Source organism: Aedes albopictus, chromosome 1 (genome assembly GCF_035046485.1).
Source record: "Aedes albopictus strain Foshan chromosome 1, AalbF5, whole genome shotgun sequence".
Classification (NCBI taxonomy): domain Eukaryota; kingdom Metazoa; phylum Arthropoda; class Insecta; order Diptera; family Culicidae; genus Aedes; species Aedes albopictus.
In genome coordinates this window covers 252,878,846-252,900,856 of record NC_085136.1, presented here as the reverse complement: position 1 = coordinate 252,900,856, position 22,011 = coordinate 252,878,846, and the positions used below count along the sequence as shown (strand labels likewise).

General features: G+C 43.0%; 1 protein-coding gene across 1 annotated transcript; it reads right to left on the bottom strand.

The window, feature by feature from the left end:
- Window positions 1-767: 767 nt before the first annotated feature.
- Window positions 768-21,809, bottom strand: LOC109400479 (uncharacterized). The gene is made up of 6 exons (XM_019672992.4): window positions 21,613-21,809; window positions 21,202-21,439; window positions 19,517-21,139; window positions 19,330-19,450; window positions 7,307-8,693; window positions 768-1,590 (listed from the first exon to the last, which is right to left on the bottom strand). The coding sequence occupies exons 1-5, from the start codon at window positions 21,618-21,620 to the stop codon at window positions 7,318-7,320; spliced, it is 3,366 nt and encodes a 1,121-aa protein (XP_019528537.3). The 5' UTR covers window positions 21,621-21,809; the 3' UTR covers window positions 768-1,590; window positions 7,307-7,317.
- Window positions 21,810-22,011: the final 202 nt, after the last annotated feature.

Genomic DNA, 22,011 nt, shown 5'->3' with positions numbered 1-22,011 from the left:
AGAAATTCCCTGAGTATTCCAGGTGTTTCCCTGTTAAATAAAATTCCCTGAGGATTCCCGGTTTTCCAGGTTTTTTTTTCAGGTAGTAGACACCCTGTCTGAATTCTGGTCCGCCGAATAGCTTGTCCCGTCGGAAGTTCCGACAGATTATGGGCCCAGGAACGCCCTAGTTGTTGTTTCGCAAAGCATGGAGACCAAGATGCGATACAATCCAAGAGACAATAAGGAAGGGAAACCAATATCTGATGAGGTATCAAGATGTCATGAGGTCGGGAGCTAGTGGCAAGACACTGTGCAATCCGGAGCAACTCTGAGCAATCCTGAGTAACACTTTTTGTTCGAAATCCATTCAGGAACGTCTCTACGAAGCGGAAAATCGGGCAAGACTGCTCGATTTTTCACTGGTATCAGGCAACACATCGGGAAAACCAGAGTGATCCAGAGGGATTCTGAGCAACACTTCGATAACAGAGTCATTTTCGCTGTATCTGTTTTGCCCCTAGCTCTCGCTGTATCTGTCTTGCCCCTAGCCTTCGACAGTATGATAAGAGCAAATTAATAGGATTCAGAATCATGCCAAATGGCAATTATTATGACAAATTACTTAATGTCAAATGGCATCATACCAAACAGGGTAGACCCGGGAAAACATGTGGGGATTTCTGATAAAATCCTAGATAAAATCATCAGTCTCATTAAAGCATAGTAGTGCTGTCTGAAAGGAACGTCATCACAAGTTTATATGGAAACAAACTAAGAACCACCACTTTTGACGATTTTCATCAGTGCTTTTATTACAAAATATAATTCATACTGTCACAATAAACTCTTACATCTTTTGTCTAGCGATCATTTTGTAGGAATAGGAATTTGCTCTACAATTGTGGCAACAGCCGTGTCAAGTTTGTGATTGATGTTCAATTACCGCTACAAATTAGCCTAAACTGTCTAGAAAGAAATTCATGCTCAAAACTAGACGCTAAATAAATTCACTTGGGTATTTAAATTACGAGAGCTATTTTGATCGACCTTACACCTAAATGATGATAGTTCATTGTAGAACAAAAACGAATTAGACGCACTGGATGTGTAATATGCAAGTAAAAGCCAAAAGGTGCTTTCAAAAGAAATACTTTGTTTTTGGAAAAATGAAAATGAAGTGTAAATAATGTGGATTCGAGTGAATATAGTACTATCAGGTGTAAATAAGGAATCTCGTTAGATTAAAAACAAAAATTAAAGTCTTAACTAAAAATCGAATGCAAAAAAGGCATTGGAAAATACACTGGGTGAAATGCTCAGAAACAAAAAGAGTACGATTAGTGTTCATTACTTACGTGTACGTTGGTTTTGTACTGGGAAAACAAAGTCAAAGTTGCGATAAATAAAAAATATGATAGAGATTTGTGTAGCTTAGCGTCTAAGGTTTTGGGGTTTGGACTTAATTCTACGTCAACAACGAACAGCGCACACGATCACTGTTCGCTAACTAACAAACTGATCACCCTGCGTGTCCCTGCATCGTGGGTGCTACCAAAAAATAAAATAAAAGTTATGAACACGTGCCAAGATATTCGAGTGCTAAATGACCTATTGGGATGGGATGAGAGAAAGGAAAATTTGATTATTTTTTTTAGCTCGGATTTAAGATTATGCTTAACAAGTGGTTTTGACCTCTCATCGCGAACGAGTTCGCCAACAGACTCTACTGCTAGGGGCAAGACACTGCAGTCCGGAGCAACTCTGAGCAATGCTGAGTAACTTTTTTTGTTCGAATCCATCCAGAAACGTCTCTACGAAGCGGAAAATCGGGCAAGACTGCTCGATTTTTCACTGGTATCAGGCAACACTTCGGGAAACCAGAGTGATTCAGTGTTATCCAGAGGAATTCTGAGCAACACTTCGATAACAGAGTTACTATCGCTGTATATGTCTTGCCCCTAGCTCTACTGTGACTTGTCTCTGAAATCCGGAAAAGCGGGCTATACTGCTTGATTTTCCTCTGGCATCAGACTACACTTTCGTAAAATCGGAATAATAATGAGCAACACTATGAAAAAAGATTTCTCTCGTCATATCTTCGTTATTTTGCACAGATGTGGTTGATCTGTAAATAAATGTTCATTTCCATTCCAACAATCAATCCGCAAACACGTGTTTTTCTCAATCCCTTCTATGTTCTATAGGTTATGGGCCAAGACCATAACCGGAAGATTATCCGAAAAGCAAGATGACAGCGATAGTTCTGGGATTAAGCACGGCGGGGGTAACGAAAGTCGTAGCGAAGCAGGAAGCGTTTATGTAACGACCGGATCTGTAGCGATGCCGGCTATATAGGCTAACACTAGGGGCAAGACAGATACAGCGAAAGTAACTTTGCTATCGAAGTGTTGCTCAGAATTCCTCTGAATCGCTCTGGTTTTCCCGAAGTGTTGCCTGATACCAGTGAAAAATCGAGCAGTCTTGCCCGATTTCCCACATCATAGAGACGTTTCTGAATGGATTCGAACAAAAAATGTTACTCAGGATGGCTCAGAGTTGCTTCGGATTGTATAGTGTCTTGCCCCTAGGACTAAAAAGAACTATTCGCGCCTAGGGGCAAGACACTGTGAAATCCGGAGCAACTCTGAGCAATCCTGAGTAACTCTTTTCGCTCGAATCCATTAAGAAACGTCGATACGAAGCGAGAAATCGGGCAAGACTGCTCGATTTTTCACTGGTATTAGACAACCTTTCGGGCAAACCAGAGTGATCCATAGGAATTCTGAGCAACACTTCGATAACAGAGTTACTCTCGCTGTATCTGTCTTGCCCCTAGATTCGCGCATTAGCGATGAGGATGATTTTGATACACGAAGGAAATCGCCCGTAACGTGGGTAGATCACCTTAGAATGGTGCGTTGCGGTGTAAGATCTACCAAATCAAATATTGATCTTGATATTTACCGTATTAATAAATATTCCAAGATCAAAGTTTGATGCTTTTTTTTGTGTTTTGTAGTTAATTTTGTTTCAATGTACTGCTAATCAACATTTTATTTCAGCAGGTTTGAGGTAAATTAATCGTATGATATAAATAATGTTGTAAAAATATGCAACTGTGGCGAGCGTATCACTAATATGTAGCTTATTTGACGTACGATGTTAATATTATTTTATATTTCAGATTATCAACCGAAGAATTTGGAAATTCAACCAAATGCCATCAAGACGACGAGGAATCCAGGATGAATCGGAAAGACAACGGATTCGAAGAAGACTAACAATGGTGTGCCTGAACGTTGACCAAGCGTATCCTCTGGAGTTTACCCTTCCACTAACAACACCCAAATTCCCGTGACACCTAGGCCTGAGAGATCGTAGAGTTGTCTACATTTTTCATAGGTGTCCAAAACTAACCATCCTTTCCCATTCCTCAGCAGTCGCAAGGACGTGGCCAGGACAGTGCTCGACCATTGGAGGATTGCGTCAGTCTTGTCTAAGAGTCAGAGATTAGTCCCAAATCTTTGTGCTTTGGTTCGGACGGGAAGGAGGCAACCCTCATAACAGCGGTCTAGGGCTGTACCACCTACGAATTTGTGCGACTCGCTTAATGCTAATGCTAATGCTAATGCTTATGCGAAGGAAATTGGAGTACGGTTGAACTGGCGGTAGGTGAAGTCATACCAAATGACGTCAAGATGCGAAACGCTGGCCGTCGATCTGTCTCAGCCTGAAAAGTTTCAACTACTGTCTTGTCCAGGGCCCTGTAGCATAATCGGGCTAATAATATTAGCTACAAGTTACAAGCTACAAGTACTAATATTACAAGTGCTAATAATTTGTGTTGCATAAAAGCTCCATTTTCCACTAATATTATTAGCACTTGTAATATTAGTGTCCATGAAAATACAAGTTGTTTTGGTTCATTTACCTGTCAAAATTCATCCGGCAGTTCACTATTAATTTGAAATGGCAGTTGTTGTTTGTTTATATTCTGCATTTTTCGCGTAACATCCGGAAATAATTTCATTTGTTCCGAAGTTTTGCATTCTTTATACGATACTTGAAGAAAAGAATGTGCTGTTTGGATCATTTTCGACCGCTCTGACAAAATATTTTTTTTTACAAAGTATGGCACTGCAAATATCTAGATTTTAAGTAAAATATCCCAAAGATTTAATAGTACTGGTTGAAAAACAATGTATACAGATTTAGCAACATGTATTATGCTTCTTGTTAAAATCCGAAGTGATCGGGGATGCAAAAAATGAGCTTTTGCCTACTTTTATAAGTTGCAACTCGATTCGAGTTAGTGTATGTATATTGCTCGGTATATTGTAGCTCTTGATTAGCTTAATGATGCGCAATACAAGCAATTGATTCAAATTTATTTCGTATCTGCAACTTTACCTGTGCTTATGTAGTGATCATAATATATCACTTTACCAAGAACCTCCAATCAAAGATGGGTATTGTAGAAACTTTGGAGAACTTGAGAGACTCAGCAGAAATTATATTTTGGATACGAAGTGTACATCAACGCAATTTTCTCTTCAATGAGCTTCGAATACATATTGCCAAATTTAATCGTCGAAAACTGGAATTAAGGTTGACATCTATATATATATAAAAATGAGTTTGTAGCTTCTTTGAGGCAACAAAACTCACGAACGGCCGAACCGATCAGCATGACCCTTGCACGTTTCGATTCGTATTCATGGTGGCTGTGTTTATATGTATAAAAAGTTACGGAAATCTTTTAAAAAGGTATGAAAATTGTGAAAATACTGATTTTTTATGAGCCGGGAACAAATTCAGCATGATCAAAATTAAATCAATCTAGAGTGCGGTGACGTTATGAGCTAAACAGTTGTCAAAACATCACAGCTAGGCAAGACAAAGTTTGCCGGGACAGCTAGTTTTAGATAAATAATACTTTTGAGTTCATCAAAATGGTAAATCGATATATTCAAAACTAAATATGACTTCTGCAATACTTTAAATCTAACTTGTAAATTATTTTACAAGACCTTTGAGACTTGTTATCAAAAGTACAAGTCATAGCTAATATTTTATACTTGTAGTTTGTTTATGCAACATACACTTGTAAATTCTACTAATAATATTAGTCCAACCGACTTGTAGTATTGGACTTGTAACTTGTACTTGTAGTATTTTTATGCAACAGAAAATTAAAAGTTACAAGCTACAAGACTAATATTATTAGTAAAATTTTCATTATGCTACAGGCCCCAGGACGCGACGGATGCAGCAACAGCATGGAAGAAGCTAGCGTTTCAAGATTCCGGGTTGACGCGGAAGATTGGATTACTTCGGAAGCTATCGTCGATTCAATAGGAAGCAATCAGTGATGTACTAGATTGAAATTAGTGAGCTGGATTTTTGTATGGTGAGATGATCAGTTCTTAATTTCTGTAATGAAATGGTACAACCAGCGTGGGTTATATGATTTCTTGACTAATTTGATGCTATTTGAGCAAAAGTTTGGATAACTGTGTTGTTGTATTATTTATTTCTTGCAACTTCAACAACACAGTTACCCAAACTTTCGCTCAAACAGCATTAAATTAGGCAAGAAACCACATAACCCATGCTGTTTGCACCATTTCATTGCAGAAACGGAGAACTGATCATCTCACCATACAAAAATCCAGCTCACTACTTTCAATCTAGTACTTCACTGATTGCTTCCTATTGGCGATGTTTAAGCTGGATTTTGTCCATATGGCCAGGCCAAACCAGAAGTTAACTGAAGCAATTCCGATGCAACATGCCGTCGGGACAGCAAATAACGGAAGCATGAAGGTGTTGGCAAGAGGTACGACTAACGATAGCATTCAAATTGTTTCAAGAAAAAGCGGAACGGCAAACTGGAGTACGCTAGAAAGGGCATAATTCGTTATCAAAAATCTGTCAATATACTCCAGAGCGGAATGGCACGGCTGAAAGGATGAAGCTGGCACTGGTACCTAAAGAAAGCAAAAGTGTCTGTTGAATGATGCGCATATGCAGAAAGGATTCTGAGCGACATCAACAGAAGCATACTTGATAAACAGGTCTCCAACAAGAGCCATTGGAAACAAGACTTGCGGCACCTCCCAGGTAGCATTTTTCTAGGTGCAAAGCACTGTGCAATCCGGAGTAACTCTGAGCAATCCTGAGTAACACTTTTTGTTCGAATCCATTCAGAAACATCTCTACGAAACAGGAAATCTGGCAAGACTGCTCGAATTTTCACTGGTATGAGGCAACACTTCGGGAAAACCAGAATGATCCAGAGCTATCCAAAGGAATTCTGAGCAACACTTCGATAACAGAGTTACCACGAGCTACTCTCGCTGGATCTGCCTTGCCCTTAGGCATTTTTTAGTCAGATAGACTAGAAGGGGGTTCTTGAAACCGTCATAAAACCAAAACAAAGGATATTTGGGTAACTCTCGCTGAGACCGTCCCACTTCTTCAAAAATGTTTTAGGTGGTGATTTTCTGAAAGTCCTCGACAATAAAGTAAGAAAAATGCATTTGGTTACTCAAATTGATGGACCCCCCGTTAATTAAAGCCACAACAATTTTTACGGACCCCTCGATTTTGGTCAATTGTTGGCTCATTTAAACCGTTATAACTCGAAAGTTTCTCCAAAAACCACCTCAAAACAAAATGTTGTTTAAAAGAGGAATGATTGAGCTATTTTTTGCAGATATAAAAAGTTAGGTCGGCCATATTGATTTCGGCCGCCATCTTGAATATATTTACAAAAACATTTTTTTCACCATGTTGGCAACCACCGATTTTTAAAATTTTTGCACAAATTGAAAGCTGTTACCCATTTGGTTTTATTACGGTTGTCAAAACCGCTAGAAGGCTAATTGCTCATCAAAATTATACTTGAGTTGTATTTGGCGCGACGAACTTTTGTTGAGTACTGCAAAGATACCAAAGGGTATCGAGCATACTGTCTAGAAAGCAACAAGTTCGAGATCAGCCGTGACATGATGGTGATCAACGAGGACGGAAAGTGTTCAAGTTCAGAATGTTTTCAGAACGCCGATCCGGTTCAAATCCAGTGATTCATGTTTTAAATGTTATCGATGACGATGATGAAGCTCTTGGAAACAATAGAGGAGACCTAGGTGACATGATTCTTGCGAAGGGGTTAACCTCAACATTACTGCTATCAACTATTCTCTGATTATTCCAACAACAACTGTTTACGATGAAATTTTGCCTTAATGGAATAATTCTGGTCAAAACCAACCCAAAGCATACCAATATGAAGTTTGTTAATAACAGTACAAATACTTACGGAAAATTATCCTAACAATCACTTGAATCGATCATCGATCCGTACCCGGACTCGGCCGCTGAGATCAAACTCTTGGAACAGCAAGGATCCGGATCGACCAACGGTACTGCCGAAGGTGCCATTAGTATTGCTTCGTTGGTCATCAAATCGACGGACAGAATCTCATCTGGATCATCCTCTTCCGGGACCGGTTCCACAGGATCCGGCGGCTGCGGCGGAGGAACACTTTGCTCCTCAACGCACTGCTCGTCGTCTTGCAGCCCGTATGCACACCGACGCATCCCCCGGCGGAACGCTATCCGCTTCCGTTTGGTCTCCTCGCTGTTGATATCCGGATAAATTCGCCGAATGCGCTCCAAAAAGTCATGATCCGGATCGTCGTCATCTTGCAAACGGCAAATTCCGCTCAGGTGCCCTTCGTCCTCATCCTCCATACCTTCGTCATCTTCGTCGTCCAGCAGTCGTTTGCGCTTTTTCCCTCGAGGTGATTTCAACTTAGATCCAGCCGCCAAACGCCCGGACGGAGTATTATCGCATGGAATTCGCTCACCCATGCTCTCCATTTCCTGATGGTGACGTTTCCGACTCAGCAGTCGCAACTCGATATCCCCCTTGGTCGTCAATCGCTGTGGATCATGGTTTCGCGTCACAATCTGCACATTGTTCGTATTGGCCAACATCAGCATCGACAGGAAATACCGCGCCGTAAAATCTTCCGCCTTATTCTTCATTACCTGACCGAAATCTATCACCGGAACTTCCTCCACCACTTCTTCCGACCCAAACGATTCGATAATTTCACTCCCATAAGCGTGGATATCGAAATGGTTCCTCTTTTCCGATTGGATCAAAATCGGTTTCAACTTCCGGTGCCAACTGTTGACCTTTTCGATCAGTTCCTTTGCTTCCGCTACGCTTTGGATGTACTTGGCGCTGTCCAAAGCCGGATTTTCTTCGGGTTGTGAATCTTCGATACCACCAGAAGTCTCATCTGCGGGTTCTGGTGTAGCCTCTTTCGATCGTCTGAGCTCGTTCTGATCGTCTGAGATGCCTGAATCACGCGACATAGTTCGCGTTGGAGTCGACTGTTGCGACTCGGACTGAGGCTTTTCCTGCGGTTCTGGAACCGACTGCTCCTGCTGCGGCACCGATTCCGACACGGTAGATTCTTTCTGCTGCGCAGAGGCTTCATCCTTGCGCGTAGCTTCCTCATCGGTTGCTATTCCGAACGTTGGTTCATCGTTTTCGAAACCGAAGAATACGCTTGCCGGCGAGGATGGGCGGGACACATTCGACAGCTGGCCGTCACTGAGCGGAGCAAGGCTGTACAGACACTTACCGAGCGGGCCCTGGAGGATATCCGCGTACTCGTCGAAGCCGTGGAAATCTGCAATGAAAGTGTAGGGAGATTACAGAATTATGGTCAATATTTTTATTGTCATTAACGCGTTGAAGATGAGCATACGCCGTCGGTATTTCTGAGACAAAAATATCTGATCACGCCTTCCCTCGGATAGGAAGTAAAGCCGTAGGTCCCGGCCCATGTGTTGATGGGTTCGATATGTAGGGTGTCAGGTGTGTGTGGATGTCTCCCTGACCGTCCGTGTTTAGACTTAGTACCAGAAATAGACGGACGTTAAACTTAGAGCTGATGCCGAACGGTGTCGGCTCGCCAGAAATAAGAAGAAGAAGATGAGCATGATGAGAACGTCCATGAACAAGAACGTCCATGAATGAACAGTCGTATTAACAACGCAAGAGGTGATATGCACCGTTCAACGACACCAATGTAATGGTTGGTTATACGAGGAGTACCATCGAGTGACAAAGGAAAAGAAGCCGCCAGAAGTCGAAAGCTAGTGGGATGTACCTGGATCGACAGGGTGTGGTACTGCGGCCGTTCGCTCGTTGCAAACCCGCTCATTGCAATGCTTTTTTAATTGCAAGTCCGCCGTACAGGGTAGGAAGAGCAGAAAAGAAACATATTCACCGCAGCACGAACAGAGTGTGATTGTTGAAGCTGACGAAAGCATGGATAGGAACGATATGCGGAGGCTTTATGCAACTGTCAATGGCACACGGCACAAGACTGCGCCATGTGCAATGACCGAAAAGGAAGCTGTAATGTCATGGTTTCCGGACCATGATTTTCCGGCGAAACTAATTAGGCTGATACGCGCAACGCTGGATGGATCACAATCAAGTATTCAAATCCCAGACGAAGTGCCTATCTCGTTTGTAACCTTAGATGAATTGAAGCAGGGCCAGGTTGATGCTATTTACTGCTGATCTGATTTGGTAGAATAGCCGAACAGCTACCCCATGGTCCTGCGGCGGTTGGAGTGCCTTGACAGACGAATGGCTCGAGACCCACTCCTAAAGGAGAACATCCACCGACAAAACTAAGCACAAAACAAAAAGGAAACACAAGTGCGACTACAGCTTCCGCTCGATAACTGGGCTTTGACGACTGTCGTCAAAGCCCAGTTATCGAGCGGAAGCTGTATTGGGTTTTGCTTACTGATTTGCAAAATGTGAGGTTAAATTTCGTTTATTTTTTACAGACAACTGCTTTTAAAACTGGGCTTTGGCCCAGTTCTCGTGCGCCCAGTTAAAAAACAGTCCAGTTAAACAACAGTCAGTTATCGAGCGGATGCAGTAGTTGAACGATTACATCCTAGGCCCTAGGACCTAGGGACAAGACAGATACAGCGAGAGTATCTCTGTTATCGAAGTGTTGCTCAGAATCCCTCTAGATAGCTCTGGATCACTCTGGTTTTTCCGAAGTGTTGCCTGATACCAGTGAAAAATCGAGCAATCTTGCCCGATTTCTTGCTTGGTACAGAGGTTTCTGAATGGATTCGAAAAAGTTACTCAGGATTGCTCAGAGTTGCTCCGGATTGCAGTGTCTTGTCCCTAGACTACCTCGCTAACTTTCAGTCGATCGACGAGGCAAAAGCTATAGCAGGAGAAGTCAGGTGGATTCACTCAAAAAGAGGATTCGAGTTACGCCATTAGGTGTCAAATCAACCAGACGTTCTGGAGCACAGTGGAACCACAGACAAACAGACGTAACATTTCGACAATTTTTCGATTCAAACCATAGTCACGGAAACATGTTCGCCCAATGCTCAAACTACTGAGTTTGACCAACCATAAACTAGATGGCGGTAGAGGGCAAACGTCACTCGAAAAAAACTATGCGAGCGCCATGGGTTGATAATTGCTGGATTTCAGGAGCCTTTTAAGAGCGTTTCGGCCGGTTTTGTTGGCGCTTCAGTTGGATTGCGGGGTAATTACGGTACCTATGGCTTCGCCAGCCAGGAAGGGAGAGCAACGAGAGGTTGCAGGGGTGTTTCAGTGGGTCCAAACGGGATTCACATTGGCTCCTTGAGGTCTCAGGGGGTTTCAGCGGCCGTTAAGGGAATCCAATGGGGTTTCGGGGCGTTTCAGGTGGGGTTTCATGTGGCCTCAGGGACGCATGGGTTTTCAGGGTGAGACCCCAAGGGCCCATATAGCCGACGCGGTAAACGCACGGGTATTCAGCATGACCATGCTGAGGGTGACGGGTTCGATTCCCGGTCGGTCCAGGATCTTTTCGTAAAGGAAATTTCCTTGACTTCCTTGGGCATAGAGTATCTTCGTGCCTGCCACACGATATACACATGCAAAATGGTCATTGGCAGAGGAAGCTCTCAGTTAATAACTGTGGAAGTGCTCATAGAACACTAAGCTGAGAAGCAGGCTTTGTCCCAGTGAGGACGTCACGCCAAGAAGAGGAGAGGAGAGGACCCCAAGACGTCTCAAGAACGTTTAAGGGGATCTCAGGGTCACCACAAGGGGTTTCAGAGTGTGGTAGGATATGTGTACGAGAAGACTAATTATTATAGTCAAGCTGTCTAATACATTGGGCGTACAAACTCTATATCTGTATACAGAGGGCATTTTCAGAGGCCTCCAAGGAGGTCTGGCGGGGGCGTTTCTGCAGGTCTCAGGGGGGGTTCCAAGAAGGGTCACTTCAAACAGACTCAAGGGTTCCATATTATAGACACTATCTATACCATAGACTCGCGGAGGCGAAGACAACTGTAGCCAAACGAACTATCAGATCATGTAGCCAAATGAGCATGACGTCACGACTTCAATAGCGACAATGGATTACGTAACGTCATATTCGCTCAATACACTCTAAATTCACGGAAAAACACACTAAAATCGTATTGCTCAACCATGTCTCCGCGAGTCTATGGAATCTATAGTGTCTATATTGCATATGGGCTAAGAAACGCTTCAAAGGATCTCAGGAACGTTTATGGCGGTTTCAGGGGGTACCAGGAGATTTCAGAGGCGTTTCAGAGGGTCCCAGGGGGTCATTATTAATCATTATTAATTTTTTATTAAAGTCATTTTACCAGATGAGTTAGCTGCATGGTTTCCCAAACTGTGGGAACAGACAACAAATGAGAGAATTTATATGGTGGGTCGCGAAAAGTACGTCTGCTGGCCAAAGAGGGTCGCGCACCTGAAAGTTTGGGAACCTAAGAGTTAGCATAAGTGTCCAAAGGGGTTCATGAGAACTCAAAAGTATTTAAGGACAGTCTGAAAGGGCGTTTCAGAAGGCTTCGAGTAGGTCTCGGAGACGTTCCTCAAGGAGTTCCAGAGAAGTTATTCGTTACTCGAGTCGTCCCTAATGTTCCCCAGGCCATGACGAATGAAGATACCGATCAACCTGAGGTAGAGGAGGAGAATTCCGGAAGCGCAAGGTTTGAATTCACCGATGACGAAGAAGATGTCCAAGATGAAGATCCAGATGAACACGAATCGAATGGATTAACACCAGGCGCGCTCCCTTCGCAACCAGCAGCACGAGCCCGAAAGGGATGTTGAGCTGAGGCGAGTGAACAGGAGCGCAAGCTCTCTGGTAAGTTCCTAAATTTCTTCACCGGATATAGAGCAACTTCTGCTGGCCCGTTATCCACAGATCCCCCTCTGAATGCTATTCCGAGATCCCATCGAGAGACGACCGTGAGCAGTGGTTACGTGCTGTGAAGGACGAATTGAAATCCATGGATGTCAACGGCGTTTGGGAGATTGTGCGATGCCCTCCTGGATGTCAACGGCGTTTGGAAGATTGTGCGATGCCCTCCTGGAGTCCGGTGCTTGAAATCAATGTGGGTGTTTCTAATCAAAGAGGACGCAAATGGCCACCCGGTGAATTACAAAGCGCGTCTCTTGGCAAAGGGATTTTTTCAGCGCGCTGGGATCGACTTTGAAGAAACCTACTCTCCTGATGCTAAGCTACCAACCATCAGAACAGTTCTCGCCGTTGGAGTCCATGAACAATTCGTTTTCCACCAGATGGACGTAAGGACGGCCTTTTTGCACGGTGACCTAAAAGAAGACATCTACATGGATATTCCAGATGGTGTACGCGCTGAGAAAGGGAAAGTCTGCAAGCTACTGAAGTCCTTGTATGGTTTAAAGCAGTCCCCACGCTGCTGGAACGAAAAGTTCAATGGATAACTTATCAAGATTGGATTTACCAGATCAAGACACGACTACTGTTTATACACAAGATGTGATGAAGGTGATGAAATTTATACTATCCTGTACGTAGGCGATTTGCTGATAGCAGGAAGAAAACTTGCATTCATGATGAAGTTGAAGAAACAATTGTCCTCCATTTTTTACATGACCGAATGTGGACAAGTTAACCATTTCCTGGGCAAGAAACTCGATTACAACCGGCAGTCTGGTGTCCTCATGATCTCACAGAAGGCACACAGGTGGACAGGATTCTTCAACACTTCGGGATGATTGACTGCAATGCTACAAAAACGCCAATGGAGAAAGGTTTACAACTGAACCGCCCTGGACAACCTACTCAAGAACCGTACCGGGATCTGCTTGGAAGTTTAATGTACGTAATGCTTTGTGTTCGTCCCGATATTTGTTTTTCCATAGGTTACATGGGTTGCTACCAACAAGCTCCTACCGATGACCATTGGAATTGTTTGAAATATGTAGATCATTCGATACTTAAAAGGAACCTCCGAGATGACCCTGGAATTCTGCTATTCTGCTATTATCAACGCATCCCCTGGCTTTCGCCCATCTGCGTTGTCTTTCCAGGTTGAAGGATTTGTAATTGATTCAGTCAATGACGATGACTGTCTGCTTCTTATTTGTCTTCTTTTACTTAAAAAGCTAATTTTGCCTTTTTTATGAAATAAACGTGAACTTACCTTCACCTGCATATATTCAGTAGATAGCAGGAAAAAATACCAATAGTTTTTCATGGGATTTTCCTTCGAAAATGCCTTCAAATCACAGAAATCTGCTAAAATCCACAAAAACATTTCTTGGCTGCTATCACCACTACCAACTTGACACTGGCTTATGGCACGGACACATTCTCATCGAATCCTAAAAAACCGACACTCAAATCTTTTTCAAAAAAAAAATCACTATTCTATTCATTTCCGTAGTTTTTAAATGTATTCATGGCACTCAGCAGTAATTTTCACGCAAAACAACACCAACTTTTTGCCCCCCGAGCACCTCGTTACAGTAGAAACTGCTTTTAAAAAATCAATACCGGGAATCGAACTAGAACATTGTATCGTCATTCCAGTTAAATCGCGCGATTGAGAAAACCATGAAAAAACAACCGCGCACTAAGCGATAAGATCAATATATATGCGTTCGATTCAAACTTTGTGAATCAGCACAATAATATGCGTACTGCGAGCAGCACACTCACTACGTCAGCACAGCCACACTCCAGACGGTACATGCACTACGACCGAGCCAGAAAAGCATCATCAATGTGAAGTTGCCAGTTCAATGTTCTGATATTTTAAACAAATTTTATAAAGTTACTTCAAAAACTGTGAAAAAAATGGCTTAAAAATTAAACGTGTCATCTGATTTAATTGTATATTATAGAACCATTACAGTTGAGCATTTTAATTCATTTAAATGCTTCGAAAACATTCATACAAAAACCAACAAATTTTTAATTGCTTCTTCATTTGCCCTGATTTGGCAACATTGCTCATCAGCTGATATTTTCATTCGCCTACATTTTGTTCGATTATTTTGTAAACAAACTTTGTGCAGCTTGAGCGTGACTTTCAGATTGAGATGAAATGTTTCTAGTTTAGGAAGTTATATGTCCCAAAAATGAAAAACGAAAAAGTCGACAAGGGAGCTTGAAGGTCAAATAAGAGCATACTTTTTCGACTGATGATGTCGTATTCATTAACCACAGTTGGCATGTGGCGTGTGGCATGTGCAAACATACCTATGTTATGAGAAGGCGGAGGATAAATCTGGAGACCCTTGATGGGTCTGGTTGATAAGTTTAGTTTTGCTTACTCGCAGTAAATATTATATTGAGTAGTCATTACAAACTGAAGCTGGTGTTGGATTTCCAGATTTGTGCTCGTGAAAAAATGATGCAAATTGCATTATTTGGAGTGTGAACGCATAAACTGCTATAAAATAGATAAACGAACTGCATTCCAAATGTTTTATTTGTCATCGATAAAGTTTAAACATTTACTGTAAGCCACTCCTTCGGAAAAAATTCAAATGGGTATTTCAGTTAACGTCAAACTTCCTGTGGAAGGTAGCAAGACAGCATCAAAAATATACTATCGCAAAACCAATGATCAAACCTAATATTTTAATATTTTTTGAAACATCTAAATTTTAAAAAAATACAAAAATGTGCGTGTTTAACTTTTTTTAATTATTTAAAAGAAGATTGGGTGTGTTGTAAAATTGATATTTTAATTTATCTTTATTCATTTTAAATTATATGTACCGAATTACAATACTAATCACGCATGGAATGGTATCGTAAAACGGAACACGTGTTTTTGTGCCACACACACAACTAAGCAGATTCACAAACACAAAACAAATCAATGATTACAGTGACCCCACAATTTATAAATCGGCAAAAATGACCACAGTTTATGGATCACTCATTTGATCAACATGGTGATTCATGAATAGTGTACAAAATTAAGGTGATTCATCGGTGTGGGGTCACTGTATTAAATAAAACTAAGAACAAAAAGATGAAGAAGACATCCAAAACAAGATTACGAATCCTTCAACCTTCACTAGGCAATACGTCTACCAATTGATGTTTATGGGCTTGCCGGACCAAGTCATGTAGCTAAGCCAAACACCCCACCTACAACTGATGGGTAGGCACCATTGTCCCGCCCACTGGTCTTTTACAGCAAGTTGTAGGTGCATGTGAACGTGTAAGTATTGGTGTATGCGTGTTAGTGTTGGTGTATTGTAGGCGCCAACTCGTTCTAATCCACTCTGATTGCTAACACCCTATTGAACCATTACCCTTAAATCTGGCAATCTATGAAATAGAATGACTTAAGCGCCAGTACATAATAGTCAGTTAATCAAACAAGGAATATTAGGTATATATGATATCTGGTGTAAAAATAACACTGAGGTATGCCTGCTGTATTAGAATGCAAGATCTAGTCGTAATCTATCATCTACCCTGGGCTTGGATTATATCTTCCAGGAAGCTTCGATTTCAGGCATGTGGTCGATGTGCTTTGCAGTAATGATTGGAATAGCTGAATGTATAATCAATGGCAAACAATTATGTAAAAATCAGATCTTCAAGTCATCGTCATCTGATATAGTTATACTGATCATGATGCTGCATAGTATATCGAACATTTGTCGAAGTCATTTATATGCCGGGAAAATATAATTCCAAGTTGGTGAGAATATTACAAACTGAGGGAGGGTAATAGGCCCAGTCAGACCCCTGAATGGGCAATGTGGGTTAGTGTATGGGAATGCCATTGAAGGTTTGTAATATTCTCCGAGGCTTTCGAAATCCAACAGGGCGCGTCCCCGGGTTGCGGATAGGGGGAAAAGGGAGATTTTTCGCATTTGTACTGTAATCAGCCAATGTGACATTATCTCCTATGGTGTTGTAGTGCGAATGAATGATCTCATTCTATGGGAATTCGAACCTTGTAATGTATTGTTTATTAGCTTCAATTTTCTAAGCTTGACAAGGTTTTGAAGACAAACATGAGATGAGAAAATTGCCTAATAGGAAAGTCACATCAGCAAAGCTTTTACATATGCAAATGCTATCCATGGGGTCATGTCTAGCATTTAATATGTATGGCAATGACTGATTCTTACCTAGCAGGGGTACTACAAGACCACGCGGACAATTCGATTAAGGGCTTAATTGGGGATAATATATTTTCCAGAACTGAAGGAATTTTTTTTTTCCGGGTGACTGGTGAGTCGGTGAAGTTGGAAGTTTCCGTTTGTTATAATTGACAAAATAAACAATCGGGCGTTTTTTCTTTCTATGACTTGCTTGGCATTTTGAGGATTATTGTTTTTTTTTGGTTTTGGAAGGTATGCGATTCACTATTGAGCCTTAAAATTATTTTGCATCTGAATAGCATTGATATTGTCAAGTCTGTACCAACACCCTAATCCCTCACCAAAATACCCTTTTCCTATCCCATGGCGTTTATGTGGTCAGCAAAGACTATTCAGCCATTACCCCTCCCTATCATCGGCTTTGGACTGACTTGCGCTCTCATTGCCCCACCAAATGCTGCAAAATGAAAATGAAAATGAAAGATCTAGTCGTAATCTATCATCTATTGATTGATGCACCAAGCGGTAAAAAGAAGAGTTTTGACATCCAAGCGGTGTGCCGTTTACATCCATCGACCAATCAGCGACGAGGATCTAATCGATGGCACACCGCTTGGATGTCAAAACTTCTCCTTCTTTTCGCTTGGTGCATCAATCAATGGAAAGACACTTAGGCGCTGTCCATAAACTACGTAGACTTTTTTTCTGCCGTCTCAGACCCCCCCCCCCTCCCCCCTCGTAGACTTTTGTTCATACAAAATTTTCGAAATTTGTATGGAGCGTAGACTTTGGCCAGACCCCCCGTCGCTTACGCCACTTTGCAGAATTGCGGCAGTATAGGAATGGCCACTAATCTGGAAACTAAGCGAAGCAAACATATGGATGTCAGGCTCCACTTTTATCCGGGACAACGTTGCTTCTGGTCGAATCAAAATTGAACCTGATCGAGACTGAAAATCAAGTTGCCGATATTTCCACGAAGGCTTTGAATTTCAACCGCTTTAGGACGCTTCGTAGGACTCTAGGACTATCCGATTGATGAGTTACGGGAGGATCACCAAACGAACGATTGAGAGGGGGCATTGACGCAGTACGCAACGCCCTAATGCCCCACCCTGGTTACCCCCTTGGTGACCAACCTCTTTTATTTTTTCTTAACTATTATTCACAAGTCAGACCTCAAGTCATACAGACGTTGTACAGACGTGTTTCTTAAATAAACAAATTTTGTTTATTAACGTCTTCGTTATTCGTTACTCGAGTCGTCCCTTAAAAGGAACTATTGATAAACAATCAAAAAACTATTGATTTACAATTAAAAACTTTTTTGGTTATTTCGAAAAAAAATACCGAGTTTGGAAAAACTTTTCTTTAAGCACTTTTTTCGGAAACGCTTTCTTGGTATAGAAATAGTCGTTCAAAGTCGTGTGGGAAGGAAAAGGTTAATGGAATCTTAGTGTGGTTTAGGGGGGTCCTAGGGGGTATCGTGGGCGTTTCATGGGTTCACAAGTTCCAGAGGGTGGCGTTTAAAATGGATTCCAGGAGATTTCAGGGGCGTGCCAACGGGGTCCCAGAGGGCTGCAAGGAGTACCAGGAAGTCTCAGGGGCGTTTCAGGGAGCTTCAGGGGACTTTAGGGATCTCAAAGCCCTCAGGGGGTCTCAGGCGAGTTTCAGGGGGTTGCGAGAGATGTCAGAGGCGTTTCAAAGGGATCCCAGAGAGTTTCGAGGGACTCAAGAGGTCTCAGGGGTGCTTCAGGGGTTCTCAGGGTTGTCTCAGGCTATTTCAGGGGGTTTCCAGGAGATCTTAGGAGATTTTCAAGGGGGTCCCAGAGGGTTTCATGAGGTACTATGAGGCACAAAATCACGAATTAAACAGAATCACCTTCCAAAACATGTTTAAGGACAGACTTGTTAGGATCCCAAAATGGCCGCCACAATGGCCGACTTTGGCACCTACTCACGATTTCAAGCGCACAAATCTCTTCGTAAACAAAACCAGCGCACCTGATCTTCTTATTTTAAGCTTATTACAAGTAAGCAAGAACAGAATAATAAAATGCACTGTTGTTTGAAACTTACTGCTTGAGATTTGTGCGTTTGAAGTTCTGATGCACTGCTGAAGCGGGATTTCAAGACGTTTGTCCTTAAATCGATTTTAGATGACGAAAAATGATGTTTAGTTCAAAATAATAAAAAAATGGGTATTAGAGGGTTAACACGTTCAATGGGAAACCGGTCAGGAATTGAACGGTTGAAATTCTAGTATAATGATCATGATGATTGTGTACCCACCATCAGCGCAAAGATTATGTACCTATGTCTGCAGAGTCATACCCGAAAAACTTCGTCCAAGACCGACGAAGATGGTGCTCTACCATTTGTTCAGCGCTGGAACGCTGGAACAACGTAGCTAACAAGGTACCAAGGTAACGGTAAGATAGGTCAAGGTATCTGTACCTCTGGAGCCGGCCTACTGGTACCTGATTCCTGGGAGAAAAAAATTATCCAAAAGAAATCAATATCGCTAAGCCAGCCACCATATGCTAAGCAAGGGTCTCCTCTTTCATTTGATGCTAAGAGGAAAATGTTCTATCGGAGGGTCTACATTTTGTTTTCATGTTTTCTAGAACACATTTCCGAGAAATACACACTTTTTGCGTACTTTTCATCCAAAATGCTTAGTCCGAAATGAAAGAATGGACCCTTAGCTTTCATTTGGTGGAAGTCTTAGCGATACTGATTTCTTTTAGACAATATTCTTCTACCAGTTAAATATTCATTTGCGGATGGAGATTCAGATTATACACCAGGGATACCCTTGAAACCTCCCATGTAAAACTTACCTTCTGGCTCCGGGGTCGAAGCACGTCTTCCCCATTCCGAATTCTTCAGTCCACGTGGACTCAAACTGTACACAGCCAGAGTGAAAATGTCCTTTGTCCGATCGCTGGCTTTGCGCACCACCTGTAGGGAAAATAAAATTGCACGTTTAAATGATCAATTCCACATCGTTCTGCCGAAGGCACTTACGTCCATCTTGAGTCGCTTGTACTCGGGCGGCAGCGCGAACAGCAGATGCTTCCTCAGATGACACTCGGGAATCTTGAGTAGATTCCGCTCGAGCAGGGCCGGCTTCAGCGAAATCGTTCGCACCCCGGTGTCATTGCTGGAAGCGCTGAGAACGACCTGACCACTGCCAAAAGTTGTCGGACCCACGGATGGAGCGATTCCGCCCACTCCATCGTCGCTGAGTTTGTCCAGCGAAGGGGATCGCATCATAGCGTCGGTTGGGGTCTGCTTGCCGAGGGATTCCCGATCCGCGCCGATGCCTTCGTCTTCCAGACTGAGACGGGAGGAACATTTCTGATCTTTTGGTTGATTGGGATCTTTGTCGGAGTCTGGTATGGGTTGGTTCTCCAGGGCCATCAGTTCCGGTTCCGGCGAGGATTCCTTAGATTTAGGGAAATCTTCCCGGTTGCATTCGGAGATGATGGAGATTATGATCGACGATTTGGAGGGATCTTGTATTGCTGTGGATGTCGAATTTACCGAAGACGGATCAATGGTTTGACTGTCGTCGAACGTACCGCTATCTTCAAGGGGTGCTGAATCTGACTCATCGGATTGAGAGTCCGGAGTTGTACCAGGTTCGATCGCCGTTGACGAAAGTGCATTCGAGAATGAAGCTTCTTGCTCCGGATTCGATTCTGTCCGTGTCCATTGCTCTGCGTCCTTTCCCGGATCGGCAAATTTACTGTGCATCAGTTCCAGAATCGGGTCTTTCCGATAGTTGCTACTTTTTGCCTTGTGCAACTCGTTATCAAAGTCTGCCGTATCGTCGATCTCTATCCGGTATTTATTCTTCAGATAATCGGGAGGCATGTAGATCTTGAACTCACGTGGTTTCAACGGGAAAATCGATGTCGATGCGGGTGCTCCGTCGCTTGTCCTGTCCTCGCACTCGTGCTGCTCGAACAGATAATCGATTACGTCACAGCGTTGGAAGAATTTCCTCAAATCATGCTCTGGCATCAGCGAACCGGTCTTTACATCGATGAAGTTCAAATGAATCTGAAAGTCGTATCGAGTTCCGATTGTTTCTCCCGATTCCAAGTCCAGAATCTGATTCTTCCTGGCAGCGGTATGACTGGACATGATCGGCGGAATATTTGCGTCGTCTCGAAGACGATTCAAGATTTCCTGTTTCCGCTGCTTATTGGGCATTGTCCTCAACTCACTACACAGCTCCTGCATTTGCTGAAACTTGTTCCGCTGATCGACGGCCACCCTGTCTACCCCTGCAACCAAGGACTCAATCGGTGCCTTCTTTCCCTCTACCACAGAAAATTCCAAATCCCCGAAACAATCCGACAAAGACTGGGGCTGGAAGCGGGCAGCACGCTTTCTGCCCGACGTCGGCTTCTCTTCCTTTTTACCGTCCTCCTGACCATCACCTCTCCCCTTCTGATCTTGATCCATGTGCAAAATTATCTCCTCCAGGTAGTCTACCTTGCGGCCGTAGATTTGGGCAGCGCTCATTATCAGCATGGCTGCTTCCGGAAAATTCGTTTCCTCTTTCGCCCGTAGGCCCTCGTACCGGTTTAACCATTTCTGCAGATCGAAATCGAAGCAGCGATCGATCTTTTCCGACACCTGAAAATATACCCACATATTGACCACTTATCGAAAACTTCCACTTTTTTACAATCGCTTACCTCCATGAACATCAAAGCGATTTCCTCTCGATTCAGGTCCTGATGCTCCCGGGGATCTTCCTTGCGGGGCGTCGATCCATAGCCCCTCGCAATCCGCGCCCTCTTCGGACTACCCCCTCCTCCAGCGGCCCGTTTCGATGGAGATCTCTTCTTGCTGGGCGATTCCGACTCATGTCCACTGTCCTCATGCTGTTTACCTTCCTGTCGCTGCCGACGTAGCTCCAGAGCGTTTATTTTTCTGCAATAAAAATGGTATTCTGTGAAATTGCACAATCCGATACAGGTATTTGACCCATAAATAGAAGCAAACTTTCTCCCACCCCCCCACACACGATGAGAACCTTTCCTGAAAGACGAAACTTTAACTCGACTTTTACGGCCAAACCCATCCGCCCCCCGTAAAACTCATACCTCTTCATATTCCTGGTACATTCGCGGTTTCGTTCACGGAGAAATTTCACTTAAAAACCATCGTAAATCGTCACTATTTTACGAAAATAGTTTGCACCGAGCATGCACTCATGCAATCACAACAAACTTCGACGCCATTTTTGTTTTCGCCAGCCATCATCAGTATCATCATCGATGTGTTTGTGGAACGCATGTTGTGCGCGCGGATGATGACGTGGACAACCCTGCGCAAACCCACACGGAGAAAACGAGAAACTCAAAAATAATTATTGGAATTTTTCCATGAACCACGATAAGGGCTTGTTCACAAATGCGAGGGGGGCGACACATCCAGATCTATCCAGATTATCGTCTTTTTACCCAAAATCTAACACATCTCATACACTGTGCATTATCCGT

Bases quoted from the DNA above. Each gene is read 5' to 3' on its own strand.
- LOC109400479 (XM_019672992.4), bottom strand. The intron at 21,140-21,201 runs GTAAGCGATTGT...GTATATTTTCAG, and splicing joins TCGCTTTGATGTTCATGGAG to GTGTCGGAAAAGATCGATCG. The intron at 19,451-19,516 runs GTAAGTGCCTTC...TTTTCCCTACAG, and splicing joins ACAAGCGACTCAAGATGGAC to GTGGTGCGCAAAGCCAGCGA.